This window comes from Oncorhynchus keta, chromosome 18, assembly GCF_023373465.1.
Source record: "Oncorhynchus keta strain PuntledgeMale-10-30-2019 chromosome 18, Oket_V2, whole genome shotgun sequence".
NCBI lineage: Eukaryota > Metazoa > Chordata > Actinopteri > Salmoniformes > Salmonidae > Oncorhynchus > Oncorhynchus keta.
In genome coordinates this window covers 33,322,725-33,339,811 of record NC_068438.1, presented here as the reverse complement: position 1 = coordinate 33,339,811, position 17,087 = coordinate 33,322,725, and the positions used below count along the sequence as shown (strand labels likewise).

The 17,087-nt window shown below is 46.3% G+C and overlaps 1 protein-coding gene and 1 pseudogene across 1 annotated transcript; one reads left to right on the top strand and one right to left on the bottom strand.

The window, feature by feature from the left end:
• The first annotated feature begins 258 nt into the window (after positions 1 to 258).
• LOC118372235 (transcription cofactor HES-6-like) lies at positions 259 to 2,062 on the top strand. The gene is made up of 4 exons (XM_035758053.1): positions 259 to 593; positions 711 to 797; positions 943 to 1,018; positions 1,167 to 2,062. Exons 1-4 carry the CDS (start codon positions 510 to 512, stop codon positions 1,628 to 1,630), a joined length of 711 nt encoding a protein of 236 aa, XP_035613946.1. The 5' UTR covers positions 259 to 509; the 3' UTR covers positions 1,631 to 2,062.
• Positions 2,063 to 3,730: 1,668 nt separating this feature from the next.
• Positions 3,731 to 10,972, bottom strand: LOC118372228 (period circadian protein homolog 2-like; annotated as a pseudogene).
• Positions 10,973 to 17,087: the final 6,115 nt, after the last annotated feature.

The following is a 17,087-nucleotide window of genomic DNA, read 5'->3' as shown; positions in this document are numbered from 1 at the left end:
GTTATAAGTTACATAAGTTGTTATTACCATGCAATGCACTTGTAGGCTACTTTTTTTTCTCCAAAATTGTAATTATTTCTTAAACAGTAGCCTGAGTGAATAGCCTACGGTTGATCAATAACAACAAAAAACACTGTCGCCGGATACGCAACCCAAAAGATTACTTGTGACCACTACTGATTCTCACCGCGCAGAAAGGGCTGGCGGAAGACAAAGGAGAGGGCTCTGATTGGCTCTCGCGGTGTGTGCTCTGTTGTCCCCTGGCTAGTGCAGACAAACCACACATTCATATGCAAATGAGTCCTTATAAATACCTACAACAGTTCTATAGTGCCAGCAGTACGTCTCGCGAAGATTGTACAATAATCATAGGGCGTCTCGCCTGTCGTGTATAAATTCTCTCTGACTGGTTCCGTTTGCCAGCTGCTCTCTTTCACGGATCGGGAAAATAGCAGTGGAATACAAACTGGGATCTCAGACTGACTGCACGGCTCGGGCTCAAAACCAACATGGCCCCCTCGGCTCTGCACATCAAGAACGGATTTGGCATGGATGAGGATGACTACTACGGGATTAATAAAGGGGATAGAAAGGTACCGGACATCTGTGGTTGTTGTGTCGCTGATCTCTTTCTATATAGTAGCCTACCCTAGTAATGCAGTTATTACATTGTTACAACGTACTAACTGGCCTATGTGTCATTGTTACAGGCTAGAAAACCTTTGGTGGAGAAGAAGAGGCGTGCTCGTATCAATGAGAGTTTGCAGGAGCTTCGGACCTTGCTCGCTGACACCGACGTGAGTTTGGGGCACCTACCCCGCTATAGACTCACCTGGCGCGGCTGCGCTTATTGGCTTGAGCGTAGCCTCCGCAATAATACCGGTCATACAATAGAAGCGAATTAAATCTAATATTTTTCACTTCGTCTCCCCTCGGCTTCAGTCAAAGGTGGAGAATGCAGAGGTTCTGGAGATGACGGTGAAAAAAGTGGAGCACATTCTCAAGGATCGTCCCCAAGGTAAGCAGTGAGCAATGGTACAGACCATTGACCCTTTCCTCCACTCATCAAAGTGCATTTAGGCCCATATCAGGTGCGGTTTAACATATAACGCCCACTGTGGGAGTGCAATTGAATTTCAGTAGGTCTAATTTAATTTCTTCCTCAGAGACTGACATCATGAACCGGGAGGCCAGCGAGAGGTTTGCAGCAGGCTACATCCAGTGCATGCATGAGGTCCATATGTTTGTGTCCAACTGTCCCGGGATAGACGCGACGGTGGCGGCCGAGCTACTGAACCACCTGCTGGAGTGTATGCCCTTGAACGAGGACCACTTCCAGGACATGGTTATGGATATAATATCGGACACTTCCAGCAACAACGGCAGCACTTGGCCAGCCGGCGAGGCAGTGAGCGTGGCCCTAGCCTCACCCGGATGCAGAAGTATAGCCAGCGGCTCTTCCTCGGCCCTCTCCCCCGCCGCCTCCAACACCTCCAGTGAGGACCTGTGCTCTGACCTGTACGAGACAGACAGCGAGCACAACCAGCGCGCTACCGATGCACTGGAGAACCAAGAAGCCCAGAACATGCCCACCATCACCTACTCCAAATCAATGTGGAGGCCCTGGTAGTGGCCCGTACTGGTCAACTGTCTGCCTTTGGGATTTAATAGAATAGTTTGGAGTCTACCTGGCCCCAGGCTGTGACATCGTCTGTTACCTGGAAAGCGCATATCGCCGGAAATTCACTTCCTGCTATTACGCAATTGAGAACTGCTCATATTTGTTTTTGTAAATATCTCATTATGTATAGAGGATTTGCATAATAAAAAGCTCTTTTAGAAACCGAAATACTTCGGCAATGACTTAAATAGGCTATAAATCTTTTTTTTCCAGTGAAGAAAAAAAAGCAATTGGGCGTGTAGCCTATAGTTTTTTCGCCATTTAACCTTCAAGAGAAACGCTTATATTTCCCCCCAGCCACTTGACTCTGTAACAATGTGTAGAATGTTTTGTCCCCAAAAAATGTCAATGTGATTAATAAAATAATTTAATGAAAATGATTATCTTCGTGTATAACCTGTGCTTGTTTTTGTTTACACCATCTTTCAGAACGACTCAGTTCAAAGAAATTTCAGGCTAGAATGACTTGACGTCTGTTTGCACAACATTTTAAACAATTGGTAGAGTACCTAATATCACATGGTAATTGAATCGCCCAATTGACAAACATTAAAGCAATTAAGAGGAACTGCAGCCTGAAACATAAACTAACAACACTTACAGGCCTCTTGCTAGTCAGGTTATTATCCAATTGCTAAAAACGCAGTGAAACAAAATGATAAGCCTATGAAAAGAGGCCAGTGCCACACTCCCATAATCAAAATCCTGTGTTCGAGGCATTTTATTAATTCATTATTTTTTAAAGCACATGGAAACATGCCATAAATAATGCAGAAGTCAATATTGAAAGATACATTTGTGATAGGCCTGTAATAAAACATGAGCGAGCGATTCCATAATCATCTCAGTCGAATAAATTATAAGGTCTGTGTCGCGTCCAGTTCAGCCACGTTCAATTTCTAAATCTCTCCCCCACAGGCGTCCTCCCCCCCCCAGGCGTCCACTCCTAGAGTACAAAGGCGCGCTTCGCGTCCTGTGCGCACATGAAAGGTTCCGCTGGTGCAGTGGAAAGCAACGCCAATACCTGGTTAAAGTCGCACCTCTGATGTCCCTGCCACACCAAGTGTCACTGGTAACACGTCAGGTACAATGGTTGCCATATTCTACAGAGCAACGTTAGATCCTGTCCACGGTCGGTTGTTTTAACCGGCACCACCACTACAGTTACTTGACATAATTTTAAAAGGCACATTGCTGTACGATTCTAATCACCATATACCCAAATCTTGACTTGAAATAACGTGTGCCCAAAGTAGCCTACAAAGTGCTGCGCGCTTCCATTTCCAATGCCTCCTATTGAATATTAACGTGAAACCATAATAATTGCGAGCAGCTTTCCAAAGTCATTAGCCTACTTGGCCCGTTAACCATTAAACCGCAATCGGGTTACCTGCGTATCGACTACGGATAGGAACATGTCAGGCCTGCCTATGGGCTAGGCTACCAAGCATAGCTCACCGTGGAATATGAGCACAAGATCAACATCTTTTGCTCATCGATTTGCTTAGACCGACAAGTTTCAATCACAAGTACAATAAACCGACTGGGCACTAATGAGTGCCACCAATAAGGATGATAACAGCACTGGAAAACCATTGATGGGTGGCTGGGTGATTTTGCAACAACGGGCACTTTTGGCATTTCTTACATAAAAGAAAAATGTTTACTGAAAAATACATTCATTACGGATGTTAATTTCTTGTCAAATCGACATGAATAGATTTACAGACTGTTGTCAGCTTTTGATGAAGGAATGGCTGACAAGTCGGATTAGCGTTGAGCAGCCGCAGGGGGCTTGAAGCTGTTCACACCTGTGCCACGAATTTGACGAGGTGTGAACAGCGAGCATGGAAGCAGAGGAGGATACACTGATCAAAGCTTTGGATCGGCAGGCTACCATTTGACAGAATGGCGACAAAGTCGGGGAGTTGAAAGATACTGACAAAGACACAGTAGCCTATATTTTTGGTTGACCTTTGCACCTGTCAAATGACATTTTTAAAGAAATGTGGGCCGAAAGAATGACAAAACAAAGAACTTAGGCTGTAACAAAACTGTTATATAGATAGTTTATTATAAGACCAATTCATAGACATTTGTAATGTATCATGAGCCATTTTCCCCATTAGTTTCCCAAAGCCCGTTGTTGCTTGGTAAACCCATAGTCCCAAATGTGCATAAAGCAATCTGTTGCATCAAATCTGTTGCATTCCCATCATTATCCTAATGGAGCACCATCACCATCCATCTAGAATGACATATGACATGTCGACGACATTACACAATTAGTTTTAGCGATCCGTGAATGACAAGGGCAAAATAACAATCGCACAGCATCCAAACGCATCAGCTGAGGATTCGTGACGGTGAATTTGAATTCCAGGGTTAAAGGTTAGTGGCCGGTGTCAGTTGACATGGGGATTTCAAACGTGAATGAGAGCATATGGCTTTGATACGGATCCCCTGGGACTCCCATTCCATCATTGGATGAGTCTCTCCTATCAACTGTCTGACTCTGAAGAACAATCACTGATCTAACAACAGAACGCCTCAGCCTTGCCCTTCATCCGCTCTGACAGTTTGTGTGCTTTCCCTGATCTGTTTAATGTTTTCACATGCACAACACTCATAAACAGATAATCCTCCCATTTACTACACTGATTTGAGTCAGAGGAGCCGATCTGTCGATATTCGAAATTGCCTGCTGCTTTTGAACAATAGTCACACAATCTTACCATCTGAGTTTTGGCCTTCTTCATCAGGTTCCATCCTTAAAATGTTATTATAGCCAACATTCAAGTAAAATATAGTGAGTGAAAACACCATGGATCACCATCGCAACAAAACAAACCCTTACCTGTCCAGATGAATTAACACTAGGGGGAAAGCACCTACAAAATAGCAATGAACTGTGCTAAAATATCAGCTTCTCAAAGTAACAGTGAGACAAATATACACTGAGTGTCCAAAACATTAAGAACACTTGCTCCTTCCATGACATAGACTGACCAGGTGAATCAAGGTGAACGCTATGATCCCTTATTGATGTCACCTCTTAAATCCACTTCAAATCAGTGTAGATAAAGGGGAGGAGACAGGTTAAAGAAGGATTTTTAAGCCTTGAGTGTGTGTGCCATTCAGAGGATGAATGGGAAAGACAAAATATATAAGTACCCTTTAAAGGGGTATGGTAGTTTTAATTTGTTTATTTATTTAACTACGCAAGTCAGTTAAGAACAAATTCTTATTTACAATGACGGCCTACCCTGGCCAAACCCTAACCAGGACAACGCTGGGCCAATTGTGCGCCGCCCTATGGGACTCCCGATCACGGCCGGTTGCCAGGCAGACTGATTTTGCCAGGCACAAAAAAAACAATTCAATCTATTTTAGAATAAGACTATAACGTAACAAAATGTGGAAAAAGTAAAGGGGTTTGAATACTTCCTGAATGCACTGTATGTGTCTGAATTTCCCTGTTTTGTTCAAGTCTGACTGCCAGGGGCGGACTGGGACGACAAATCGGGCCTGGCCTTTTCTGACACGCAGACCATTTTTTCCTGAGTCCCCCTCCTCTTCCTCCATATCAGGAAAGTCCTCCTCGATAAGGGCTGAGGCCGAGTCTTCACAGTACAAACATCCTGATAAAATTCAAGGATGCGTGTAGGTTAGTACAGTATTGACCCACATGACGACATAGGCACATCTGTGTGTGTGTTTGAGTGGGAGGTAAATTAGTTTGTGTGTGAGAGGTGTGTGTGAAGCCAGATGTTTGACGTACCTTGACGTTGATGGCCTTGGGCAGAACCCCCATCCTCACCCAGGGCTGTTCCTTCACTAGCTCCCTCCGCCGGACAGAGGAGAAATGTGGCTGCATCAGTCTCAGTCTCTGCTGGTCCTCCCTCAACACCTTCTAGATGTCCCTGTTCACACAGAGAGATAGCTCTGTTAGAAATGATTAACAACTGTGCTTCTCATCTACTTAGCTATTCTTCATAGTGTTACCAACATGGGTTTTTGAATGAGCTAATAGCCAATTACATAATTTTTTATTTTTTTTAGCAGACACTCTTATCCAGAGCGACCTACAGGAGCAATTAGGGTTAAGTGCCTTGCTCAAGGGCACATCTACAGAATATTGTCGGCTCATGGATTTTCAGGAAACTCTAAAGATAACATGCACTAGTCTAGGTCAGTTGAAATAATTGTCTGTATAATTTGGAGTTATTCTGTTAGTAGAACTGAGGTCTGATGACCAACATAGTGAAACATTGTTTTGTCACAAGCTACTAACAAAAAAGGAGGTAATTATAAGCAAAGAGCAAGTAAACATTAATTTAATTTCAGCCTTTGATAACATCTTCCAGCAAGATCAAATAAGAACAGTATTAAAATACCAATCAAGAACCATTTCTAAGAAAAACATCCGTACAATGACTCCATTCTGCTATTGGTTGGTGGTCCTGTCAATGACTCACCGTGAGGGCATCTGATAGGTCATCATGATGATCTCATCAGGGTTGGCCATGAGCAGCCAGAGGGGTTCCCAGAGGACGTACTCAATTAATTGTTCTCCCTCCCCCTCCCCCTGTCCTTGACTCTGGACCATGGCTATTGGCTGTTTCCAGGCACGCCACGTGGCTGCCCTTAGCCGTGGTATATTGGCCATATACCACACCCCCCCGGACCTTATTGCTTAAATTTATAACACATCCTCTCCTCTTCTATAACAGGTGTCTCGCCTGCTGTAGGGTCCTCCTCAGGCTGAGCTACCAGACTCTTCTCTGCTGCTATACTGCTCCCTGGAGCCCCACTATGGGGTGCCATGCTGTCCTCTAGCTGCAGCAGGTTGAGCTGCAGGGGAGAGCTGCAGGGGAGAGCTGCAGGGGAGAGCTGCAGCGACACTCAAACAGTGGGGGAGACGCAGCCGGCTCCCGGCCAGTGGAGGAAGGGATGGAGCAACGGAACACTGCCCCCTCTCTGGTATCCATGGCCGGGGCTTTCGGTGGGGTAGGAATCCTGGGGGACAAACTGAGCCTGCAGTGGGAAGGAGGGCTGGCACAGGATGGCCTGTTGGGTTGTGTAGGCCATCTGTCCTGGGAAAGGTGGGTGGGTTGGGGCTTGCCGGTGGGCTGGTCAGGAAAGAAGCAAGGTGCTGCGGCTATTTGACCAATCTGTCCTATCTGTCCTATTTGTCCCATCTGAGGGAATAGGTAGTTGGACACAAGGGGGGTGACGATAGGGGTGTGATGATAGGGGCAGAGTATGGCGTAGCAGTGGGTGGAGCCTGGCTGCTCTGGCCCTCCCCAAAGCCAATGGAGACAGTGGGGTCAGGGCGAGTGATCTGGGCAGGGGTGGTAGGGGCAGCAGGGTAGCCTGACAGGGGTAGCCTTGCACCATGGCAGGGTAGGGCACAGAGAAGGCCTGGAACTGGGAGACTTCAAATGGGGACCAGGGCGTCCGTTTCAGGCCCTGCAGGGGATGGCAGGGTTAACAGTGGAGTTAGGACACTTCACACGGGGCTTCTTGGATTTCTTATTTCGACTGCCCATCTTGGCTGCAGCGGGGGAGGTGCCTGCCCGTGCTCTGTTTAGCAACGTCCCCACTTCCTGAGGCTTCTGAGGAGAGAAGACACACAACAAAGTCAGTCAAGAATATCTATGAGATGGATCTTATCGTCTATCTCAGATGTTCCCAAAGCCAAATTTCCACAATGCTGTGTGTATGTAACTATGCATTTTGCTGACCCTGGGTGTTGGTCAGACCTCTCGGTCTGTGCAGGTACGTGGAGCAGTCTTTCTGGAAGTTTCTGGAGTTGCGGAGTTCCTTACAGCGGGTAAGAAAGGCTTCCTCCTCCTGGTGTGTGCACTGACAACACCTGCTTGGTCAGCCTCAGCATTTTAAAGGCCTCCTTCTCCGGGGTGGGCGGGGATACCACACTGACTAGCAGCGGTGGAGGGGCGGGACTCTCAGCAATCTCTGGAGAGGTCAATCACAGGAAACAGCCAATTAGAATGAAACCTAACACAGTATGTGTGTATGCTCACTAGATTCTGTCTGGCGTTTGTCTCCTACATGGACGATGGTGCTGCTATAGCTACAATGGCTGGTGATTGACACCACGCTCTCAGCCTTGCTGGGCAGAGCCAGGGGCCCTCGCTCCCTCTCAACACTGGGGCGGCACCAGAGGAAAGCTTCTTAGGGGCCTTCATAGACAGGCCTGGATCTGAAGGACAAGAGGGTGAAGAAGACACGGCTATTAGTTATGCTCACACATCAAGCTTTAAAGTGATTGTTTCTATGGAACGTTTAGCAGTGTGATGGAGATATTGTATATACCTTGTGAGACCTGCAGACACTGTCCAGATAGCTGATATGCTGGTAGGAGTAGACAGTCTGGTCACTATATGTGACCTACTCCACACTGGCAGCAGCTGTAGCAGTAATGTCCTTGACCAGCAGAGGGGGCACTGCTGAGTCCTTCAGAAACATCACAGGACTCTTCAGCTGCTAAACTCCAGCTGGAGACACACATCTGTTAGCAAAGACACACTCTCACAGACATGTGCATATACACACGCACGCATTTACAAGCTCAAAACCGTCAATATTCTCCAACACACACACCACTTACTGTCTGTGGTTTTCCTGTATTCAGGTTTGGAGGGAGAGTAGACCTGCTGGTTCTGACTCTTCAACATGTGGACCCCTTTACAGATCTCCTGGATTGTTTTCTGTAACACACAGATAGAGATGGTGTGAGTGGGGAAGATAAACAGAACAAGTGATCAAGCAGAGAAAATTATGAGACATTGATTTAGAATACTGAAAACAACCAGGGAAGAAATGAGTGTGGCATCAACTCACCAGCTTGGATTTGCCTGGTTCCTCAACCATAATCCTGTCCTCAAGGGTGTTCCCGTTGGTCTCGCTAGGCCACCCCATACTCAGCAGCTGCTCGTGGAAACCATTGCTGCCATGGCTACCGTAACCAATGGAGCCCATGTTGTGGATTGGTTGTAGGAGGTAAAGTGTTGTTATAGAAACACACAGAGGATAGTGCCATGTGAGAAATAATGTGAATTGTAAAGTGTGTGTGTGTGTGTGTGTGTCTGTGTGTGTGTGTGTGTGTGTGTATCTGTGTGTGTCTGTGTGCTGACCTACAGCAGCAGTATGTGGATCCACTCAGTTATCTCCTGGATGTCAGAGTCCATTTACGTCCTCTCTGTGACGATAGGTACTGCAAACATGTCTTCATTTACCGGACCCCTGAAACATCAGACACAATGTCAAATTACATTTCAAAGCACTGGTGCATAACTGACACTCCAGTGATGTCTCACTGGCCTGATATAGTTTTCATGTGTCACTACCGATAATTTATGTGTGTGTGTGTGTGTGTGTGTGAGACTCATTTGCAGACTTTGTGCCTGTCGATGTCAAAGCCTCCAGGGGTTGACGAAGCTGGACCAGCTGGTATCTATGATGAAAATAATCGCTATTCCGCGCACAGAACCGGTTTGAGTGGTCAAAAAGCTGTTCCACGTACTACAGAACTGTTAGAGAGACAGACAGGGTATAGGAGTGTGTAATTCGATGCTTTCTACCCCTGCATGTTTTTGGCTACATAAAAGGGTTGGGTCGATTTCTTTTCAACTCTTATTTAAATTCCAAGAGAACTGGCCTCCCGAGTGGCGCAGCAGTCTAATGCACCGAGAGAAACTCCCCAAATACAGGTGTGCCAAGCTTGTATTGTTATACCCAAGAAGACTCAAGGCTGCTAAAGGCGTTCAACAAAGTACTGAGTAGGACTCCAGAGTGGCACAGCGGTCTAAAGCACTGCATCGCTAGAGGCGTCACTACAGATGTGGGTTTGATCCAGGGCTGTGTCGCAGCTGGACGCGACCGGGAGACACATGAGGCTGTACGCAATTGGCCCAGCGCTGTCCGGGTTAGGGGAGGGTTTGGCAGGCTGGGATGTCCTTGTCCCATCGCGCTCTAGCGACTTTTGTTGCAGGCTGGGCACATGCACGCTGACACAGTCACCAGGTGTACTGAGTTTCTTCCAACACATTTGTGCCGCTGGCTTCCAGTGTTAAGCGAGTAGTGTGTCAAGAAGCAGTACAGCTTGGCACGGTCTTGTTTCGGAGGACGCATGGCTCTCAACCTTTGCCTCTCCCGAGTCTGTAAGGGAGTTGCAGCGATGGGACAAGACTGTAACTTCCAATTAGAGATCACAAAATTGGGGATAAAAAGGGATAAAAAGTACCAACAAAAACACCCCCATTCACACATTGAGTCTAAACTTTAGTTATATAGGGTCTGTTTTGAAAGTAATACTAAATCAACCAATCAAATCGGTCTGAATCAAAGAGAGTCTCACTCTTGCGGTGGATGGCCAGCACGATTGGCCGGTCACTGGGGTGCAGGTGCAGCAGGTATCCCAATAATGGAACAGCCCTGAGGGACACACCAGAGGTTACGATTACACAAACAACATCCCTACACATTATTACAGACAGGGACACTAGAAGTTAAAAATGCACATCAGCCTTGCACTCAAACAGATGAGGTGTTGTGTATGATTGTTTATGACCTCACTTCTCGTCCATGTCCTGGAACACACAGCTGTGTGTGTGTTGTGGTGAAGATGCGCTTGTCAGAAGGGATCCTGGGGGCTGGGGAGGAAAACAGTAATGATGTGAAAATGAAAGGCTGTGTAGAGTGTGTGTCACGAGTGTCGTTGGAAGAAGTGGACCAGAGGGCAGCGTGGTGAGCATACATTTCTCTTTTTATTTAAAATGTCACCAACAAAACAAGAAACAACCGTGACGCTAACAGAGCTAAGTGCCACTAACAAAGTTAACTACCCACAACAAAAGGAGGGAAAAGGGCTACCTAAGTATGGTTCCCAATCAGAGACAACGATAGACAGCTCTCCCTGATTGAGAACCATACCCAGCCAAAACATAGAAACACAAAATCATAGAAAACAAAACATAGAATCCCCACCCCAAATTGCACCCTGACTAAACCAAATAGAGACATAAAAAGGCTCTCTAAGGTCAGGGCGTGAAAGTGTGCGTGTGTGTGTGTGTTAGGGTGGGAATGGGCATTAAGATGGAATGTATGTGTATTCTAGTATGTGTATGAGACTCACTGCAATACGACAGTGCTGAGAGAGACACAGAGATCACAGAGAGGGTCTGTATGTGTCTTACCATCATAGCCGGAGTATACCCTCTCAGCCAGTAGCAGGCAGCAGGACTGTTCCTCAGCCAGAACAATAAATCACACATACATACAGTGTCTTCGGAAAGTATTCAGATCCCTTGACTTTTTTCACATTTTGTTATGTTACAGCCTTCTAAAATGGATACACACAAGACCCCATAATGACAAGCGAAAACAGCCTTATTCTGAAATGGATTAAATATATATATATACATTATCATCAATCTACACACAATACCGCATAATGACAAGGGAAAAATACGTTTTTAGAAATGTTTGCTAATTTATTAAAAAATTTACTGAAATATCTGTGAGCGGACCAAGTAATTGGGCGTCACTCTAAAGCGGGAAGATGGAATAAACGAGTCAGGAGTAGGTTTTCTTGATTTAACACAGTTCTCTATTGAGGGCATTTGGTCAACAAAAACATTTCAACATAATCAATGAAAATCTTCCAAGGAAAAAAAACATACATCTTCTCCAGATGAAACAGGAACACAATAGGATTATCTTTAAGCTACAAAAAAAAAGTCACGGGATTGTCACCGTCTTAGTGGTTCTTCCTGGATAGCTCCTCTCTCTCGGTGGCCATCTTCCAGATATAGTTTCCCCTTCTCTGCTGGTTCCATTCTCTCTCTTATAGGGGAAGGAGAGTATGTCATTAGTACCGTCAGCTGTGCTTAATTGCCTCTGGTTACCTTGTCTCCCATGCCTTGTTGGGCTACTATCCATGAGCCCAGCCTGCCCTCTGGTGGTCCTTCCACATATCACATTTACACAAGTATTCAGACCCTTTACTCAGTACTTTGTTGAAGCACCTGATTACAGCCTCGAGTCTTCTTGGGTATGACGCTACAAGCTTGGCACACCTGTATTTGTGGAGTTTCTCTTATTCTTCTCTGCAGATCCTCTCAAGCTCTGTCAGGTTAGATGGGGAGAATTCCTGCACAGCTATTTTCAGGTCTCTCCAGAGATGTTCAAGCCCGGGTTCAAGTCCGGGCTCTGGCTGGGCCACTCAAGGACATTCAGAGACTTGTCCCAAAGCTACTGCTGCATTGTCTTGGCTGTGTGCTTAGGGTCATTGTCCAGTTGGAAGGTAAACCATCGCCACAGTCTGAGATCCTGAGCGCTCGAGGAGGAGGTTTTCATTAAGGACCTCTCTGTACTTTGCTCCGTTCATCTTTGCCTCGATCCTGACTAGTCTCCCAGTCCCTGCCGCTGAAAAACATCCCCACATCACCGCCATGCTTCACCATAGGGATGGAGCACGGTTTCCACCAGATGTGACATTTGGCATTCAGGCTAAAGAGTTCTCTCTTGGTTTCATCAGACCAGAGAAACTTGTTTCTCATGGTCTGAGAGTCTTTAGGTGCCTTTTGGCAAACTCCAAGCGGGCTGTCATGTGCCTTTTAGTGGCTTCCGTCTGGCCACTACCATAAAGGCCTGATTGGTGGAGTGCTGTAGAGATGGTTGTCCCTCTGGAAGGTTATCCCGTCTCCACAGAGGAACTCTAGAGCTCTGTCAGAGTGACTGTCGGGTTCTTGGTCACCTCCCTGACCAAGGCCCTTCTCCCCCGATTGCTCAGTTTGGCCAAGCGGCCAGCTCTAGGAAGAGTCTTGGTGGTGCCAAACTTCTTCCATTTAAGAATGATGAAGGCCACTGTGTTCTTCGGAACCTTCAATGCTTCAGAAATGTTTTGGTACACTTCCCCAGATCTGTGCCTCAACACAATCCTGTCTTGGAGGTCTATGGACAATACCTTACTCTTTGCTCTGACATGCACGGTCAACTGTTAGACCTTACATAGACAGGTGTGTGCCCTTTCAAGACATGTCCATTACATTTAATTTACCACATTTGGACTCCAATCAATTTGTAGAAATATCTCAAGGATGATCAATGAAAACAGGATGCACGTGAGCTCAATTTCCAGTCTCATAGCAAAGGGTCTGAATACTTATGTAAATAAGATACTTCCGGCGCCGACAGAGATGGCCGCCTCGCTTCGCGTTCCTAGGAAACTATGCAGTTTTTTGTTTTTTTACGTGTTATTTCTTACATTTCTTACATTAGTACCCCAGGTCATCTTAGGTTTCATTACATACAGTTGAGAAGAACTACTGAATATAAGATCAGCGCCAACTCACCATCAGTACGACCAAGAATATGTTTTCCGCGACGCGGATCCTGTGTTCTGCCTTACAAACAGGTCAACGGAATTGATTCCATGCAGCGACCCCCAAAACAAACGACTTCGTAAAAGAGGGAAACGTAGCGGTCTTCTGGTCAGACTCAGGACACGGGCACATCGCGCACCACTCCCTAGCATTCTTCTTGCCAATGTCCAGTCTCTTGACAACAAGGTTGATGAAATCCGAGCAAGGGTAGCATTCCAGAGGGACATCAGAGACTGTAACGTCCTCTGCTTCACGGAAACATGGCTCACTGGGAAGACGCTATCCGGGGCGGTGCAGCCAACGGGTTTCTCCACGCATCGCGCCTACAGAAACAAACATCTTTCTGGTAAGAAGAGTGGCGGGCGTATGCCTCATGACTAACGAGACATGGTGTGATGAAAGAAACATACAGGAACTCAAATCCTTCTGTTCACCTGATTTAGAATTCCTCACAATCAAATGTAGACCGCATTATCTACCAAGAGAATTCTCTTCGATTATAATCACAGCTGTATATATCCCACCCCCAAGCAGACACATCGATGGCTCTGAACGAACTTTATTTAACTCTTTGCAAACTGGAAACCATTTATCCGGAGGCTGCATTCTTTGTAGCTGGGGATTTTAACAAAGCTAATCTGAAAACAAGACTCCCTAAATTTTATCAGCATATCGATTGCGCAACCAGGGGTGGTAAAACCTTGGATCATTGTTACTCTAACTTCCGCGACGCATATAAGGCCCTGCCCCGCCCCCCTTTCGGAAAAGCTGACCACGACTCCATTTTGTTGATCCCTGCCTACAGACATAAACTTAAACAAGAGGCTCCCACGCTGAGGTCTGTCCAACGCTGGTCCGACCAAGCTGAATCCACACTCCAAGACTTTTCCATCACGTGGACAGGGACATGTTTCGTATTGCGTCAGATAAAAATATTGACGAGTACGCTGATTCGGTGTGCGAGTTCATTAGAACGTGCGTTGAAGATGTCGTTCCCATAGCAACGATAAAAACATTCCCTAACCAGAAACCGTGGATTGATGGCAGCATTCGCGTGAAACTGAAAGAGCGAACCACTGCTTTTAATCAGGGCAAGGTGTCTGGTAACATGACCGAATATAAACAATGCAGCTATTCCCTCCGCAAGGCTATTAAACAAGCTAAGCGTCAGTACAGAGACAAAGTAGAATCTCAATTCAACGGCTCAGACACAAGAGGCATGTGGCAGGGTCTACAGTCAATCACGGACTACAAGAAGAAACCCAGCCCAGTCACGGACCAGGATGTCTTGCTCCCAGGCAGACAAAATAACTTTTTGCCCGCTTTGAGGACAATACAGTGCCACTGACACGGCCTGCAACGAAAACATGCGGTCTCTCCTTCACTGCAGCCGAGGTGAGGTGAGTAAGACATTTAAACGTGTTAACCCTCGCAAGGCTGCAGGCCCAGACGGCATCCCCAGCCGCGCCCTCAGAGCATGCGCAGACCAGCTGGCCGGTGTGTTTACGGACATATTCAATCAATCCCTATACCAGTCTGCTGTTCCCACATGCTTCAAGAGGGACACCATTGTTCCTGTACCCAAGAAAGCTAAGATAACTGAGCTAAACGACTACCGCCCCGTAGCACTCACTTCTGTCATCATGAAGTGCTTTGAGAGACTAGTCAAGGACCATATCACCTCCACCCTAGCTGACACCCTAGACCCACTACAATTTGCTTACCGCCCAAATAGGTCCACAGACGACACAATCTCAACCACACTGCACACTGCCCTAACCCACCTGGACAAGAGGAATACCTATGTGAGAATGCTGTTCATCGACTACAGCTCGGCATTCAACACCATAGTAACCTCCAAGCTCGTCATCAAGCTCGAGACCCTGGGTCTCGACCCCGCCCTGTGCAACTGGGTACTGGACTTCCTGACGGGCCGCCCCCAGGTGGTGAGGGTAGGCAACATCTACTCCCCGCTGATCCTCAACACGGGGCCCCACAAGGGTGCGTTCTGAGCCCTCTCCTGTACTCCCTGTTCACCCACGACTGCGTGGCCACGCACGCCTCCAACTCAATCATCAAGTTTGCGGACGACACAACAGTGGTAGGCTTGATTACCAACAACGACGAGACGGCCTACAGGGAGGAGGTGATGGCCCTCGGAGTGTGGTGTCAGGAAAATAACCTCACACTCAACGTCAACAAAACTAAGGAGATGATTGTGGACTTCAGGAAACAGCAGAGTGAACACCCCCTATCCACATCGATGGAACAGTAGTGGAGAGGGTAGCAAGTTTTAAGTTCCTCGGCATACACATCACAGACAAACTGAATTGGTCCACTCACACTGACAGCGTCGTGAAGAAGGCGCAGCAGCGCCTCTTCAACCTCAGGAGGCTGAAGAAATTCGGCTTGTCACCAAAAGCACTCACAAACTTCTACAGATGCACAATCGAGAGCATCCTGGCGGGCTGTATCACCGCCTGGTACGCCAACTGCTCCGCCCTCAACCGTAAGGCTCTCCAGAGGGTAGTGAGGTCTGCACAACGCATCACCAGGGGCAAACTACCTGCCCTCCAGGACACCTACACCACCCGATGTTACAGGAAGGCCATAAAGATCATCAAGGACATCAACCACCCGAGCCACTGCCTGTTCACCCCGCTATCATCCAGAAGGCGAGGTCAGTACAGGTGCATCAAAGCTGGGACCGAGAGACTGAAAAACAGCTTCTATCTCAAGGCCATCAGACAGCCATCACTAACATTGAGTGGCTGCTGCCAACATAGTGACTCAACTCCAGCCACTTTAATAATGGGAAAATTGATGTAATAAATGTATCACTAGCCACTTTAAACAATGCCACTTCATATAATGTTTACATACCCTACATTACTCACCTCATATGTATATTCTGTACTCTATACCATCTACTGCATCTTGCCTATGCCGTTTTATACCATCACTCATTGATTAATGTTTTAATGTACATATTCTTATTCATTCCTTTACACTTGTGTGTATAAGGTAGTTGTTGTGAAATTGTTACTTTAGATTACTTGTTGGATATTAATGCATTATCGGAACTAGAAGCACAAGCATTTCGCTACACTTGCATTAACATCTGCTGACCTGTCACGTCCTGACCTTTGTTCTAGTTTGGTCAGGGTGTGAGTTGGGGTGGGCATTCTGTGTTTTATATTTCTGTATTTGGCCTGGTATGGTTCCCAATCAGAGGCAGCTGGTTATCGTTGTCTCTGATTGAGAACCATAATTAGGCAGCCTGTTTTCCCACTATGGGTGTGGGTAGTTGTTCTCTGTTTTGTGTCTGCACCAGACAGAACTCTTTCGGTTTTATTTTGTTCTCTTGTTGTTTTTGTCATTCAGTGTTCTGTTCTATTAAATAATCATGAATACTTCCCACACTGCGCTTTGGTCCTCTCCTTCTTCCACCTACGACAGCCGTTACATAACCATGTGTATGTGACAATCTTTTTTGATTTGATTTACACACACACACACACACCTTTCCGAGACTTCATTTGAATGTAAAATATGACATAGCTAGCTGCATGTCAGAATGGTCTGACATTCAGTTAATTTAACCCAACCTTACATTACATACATTAACCAGCTAGACATGAACATACGTAGATGCCGGTATAACAATAGACCTTTGAAACATTACAAAACAGAAAACACCTTCCAAAACACAATCTGCTGGCTTGTCCCACCACTAAAGAAAACACTGAGCTCGGCTGAAACACCTGCATTTTGGAGCTGCCTTACTTAAGAAAGCAAAAAAGAGACCATGTTTGTATGCAGCTTTATTAACTCAATGATTCATATATATTGTTTTACATTGTTTGCAAACTGATATGCGACACGTGTTAATGCCAAAATAACATGCAAAACAGGAAAGCCCCCATAAAAGTGTGGGGCTCAAAATGTCGGGTCGCCACTGCCTGTAACGGCTAATGGAGCATCATATTAGCCCA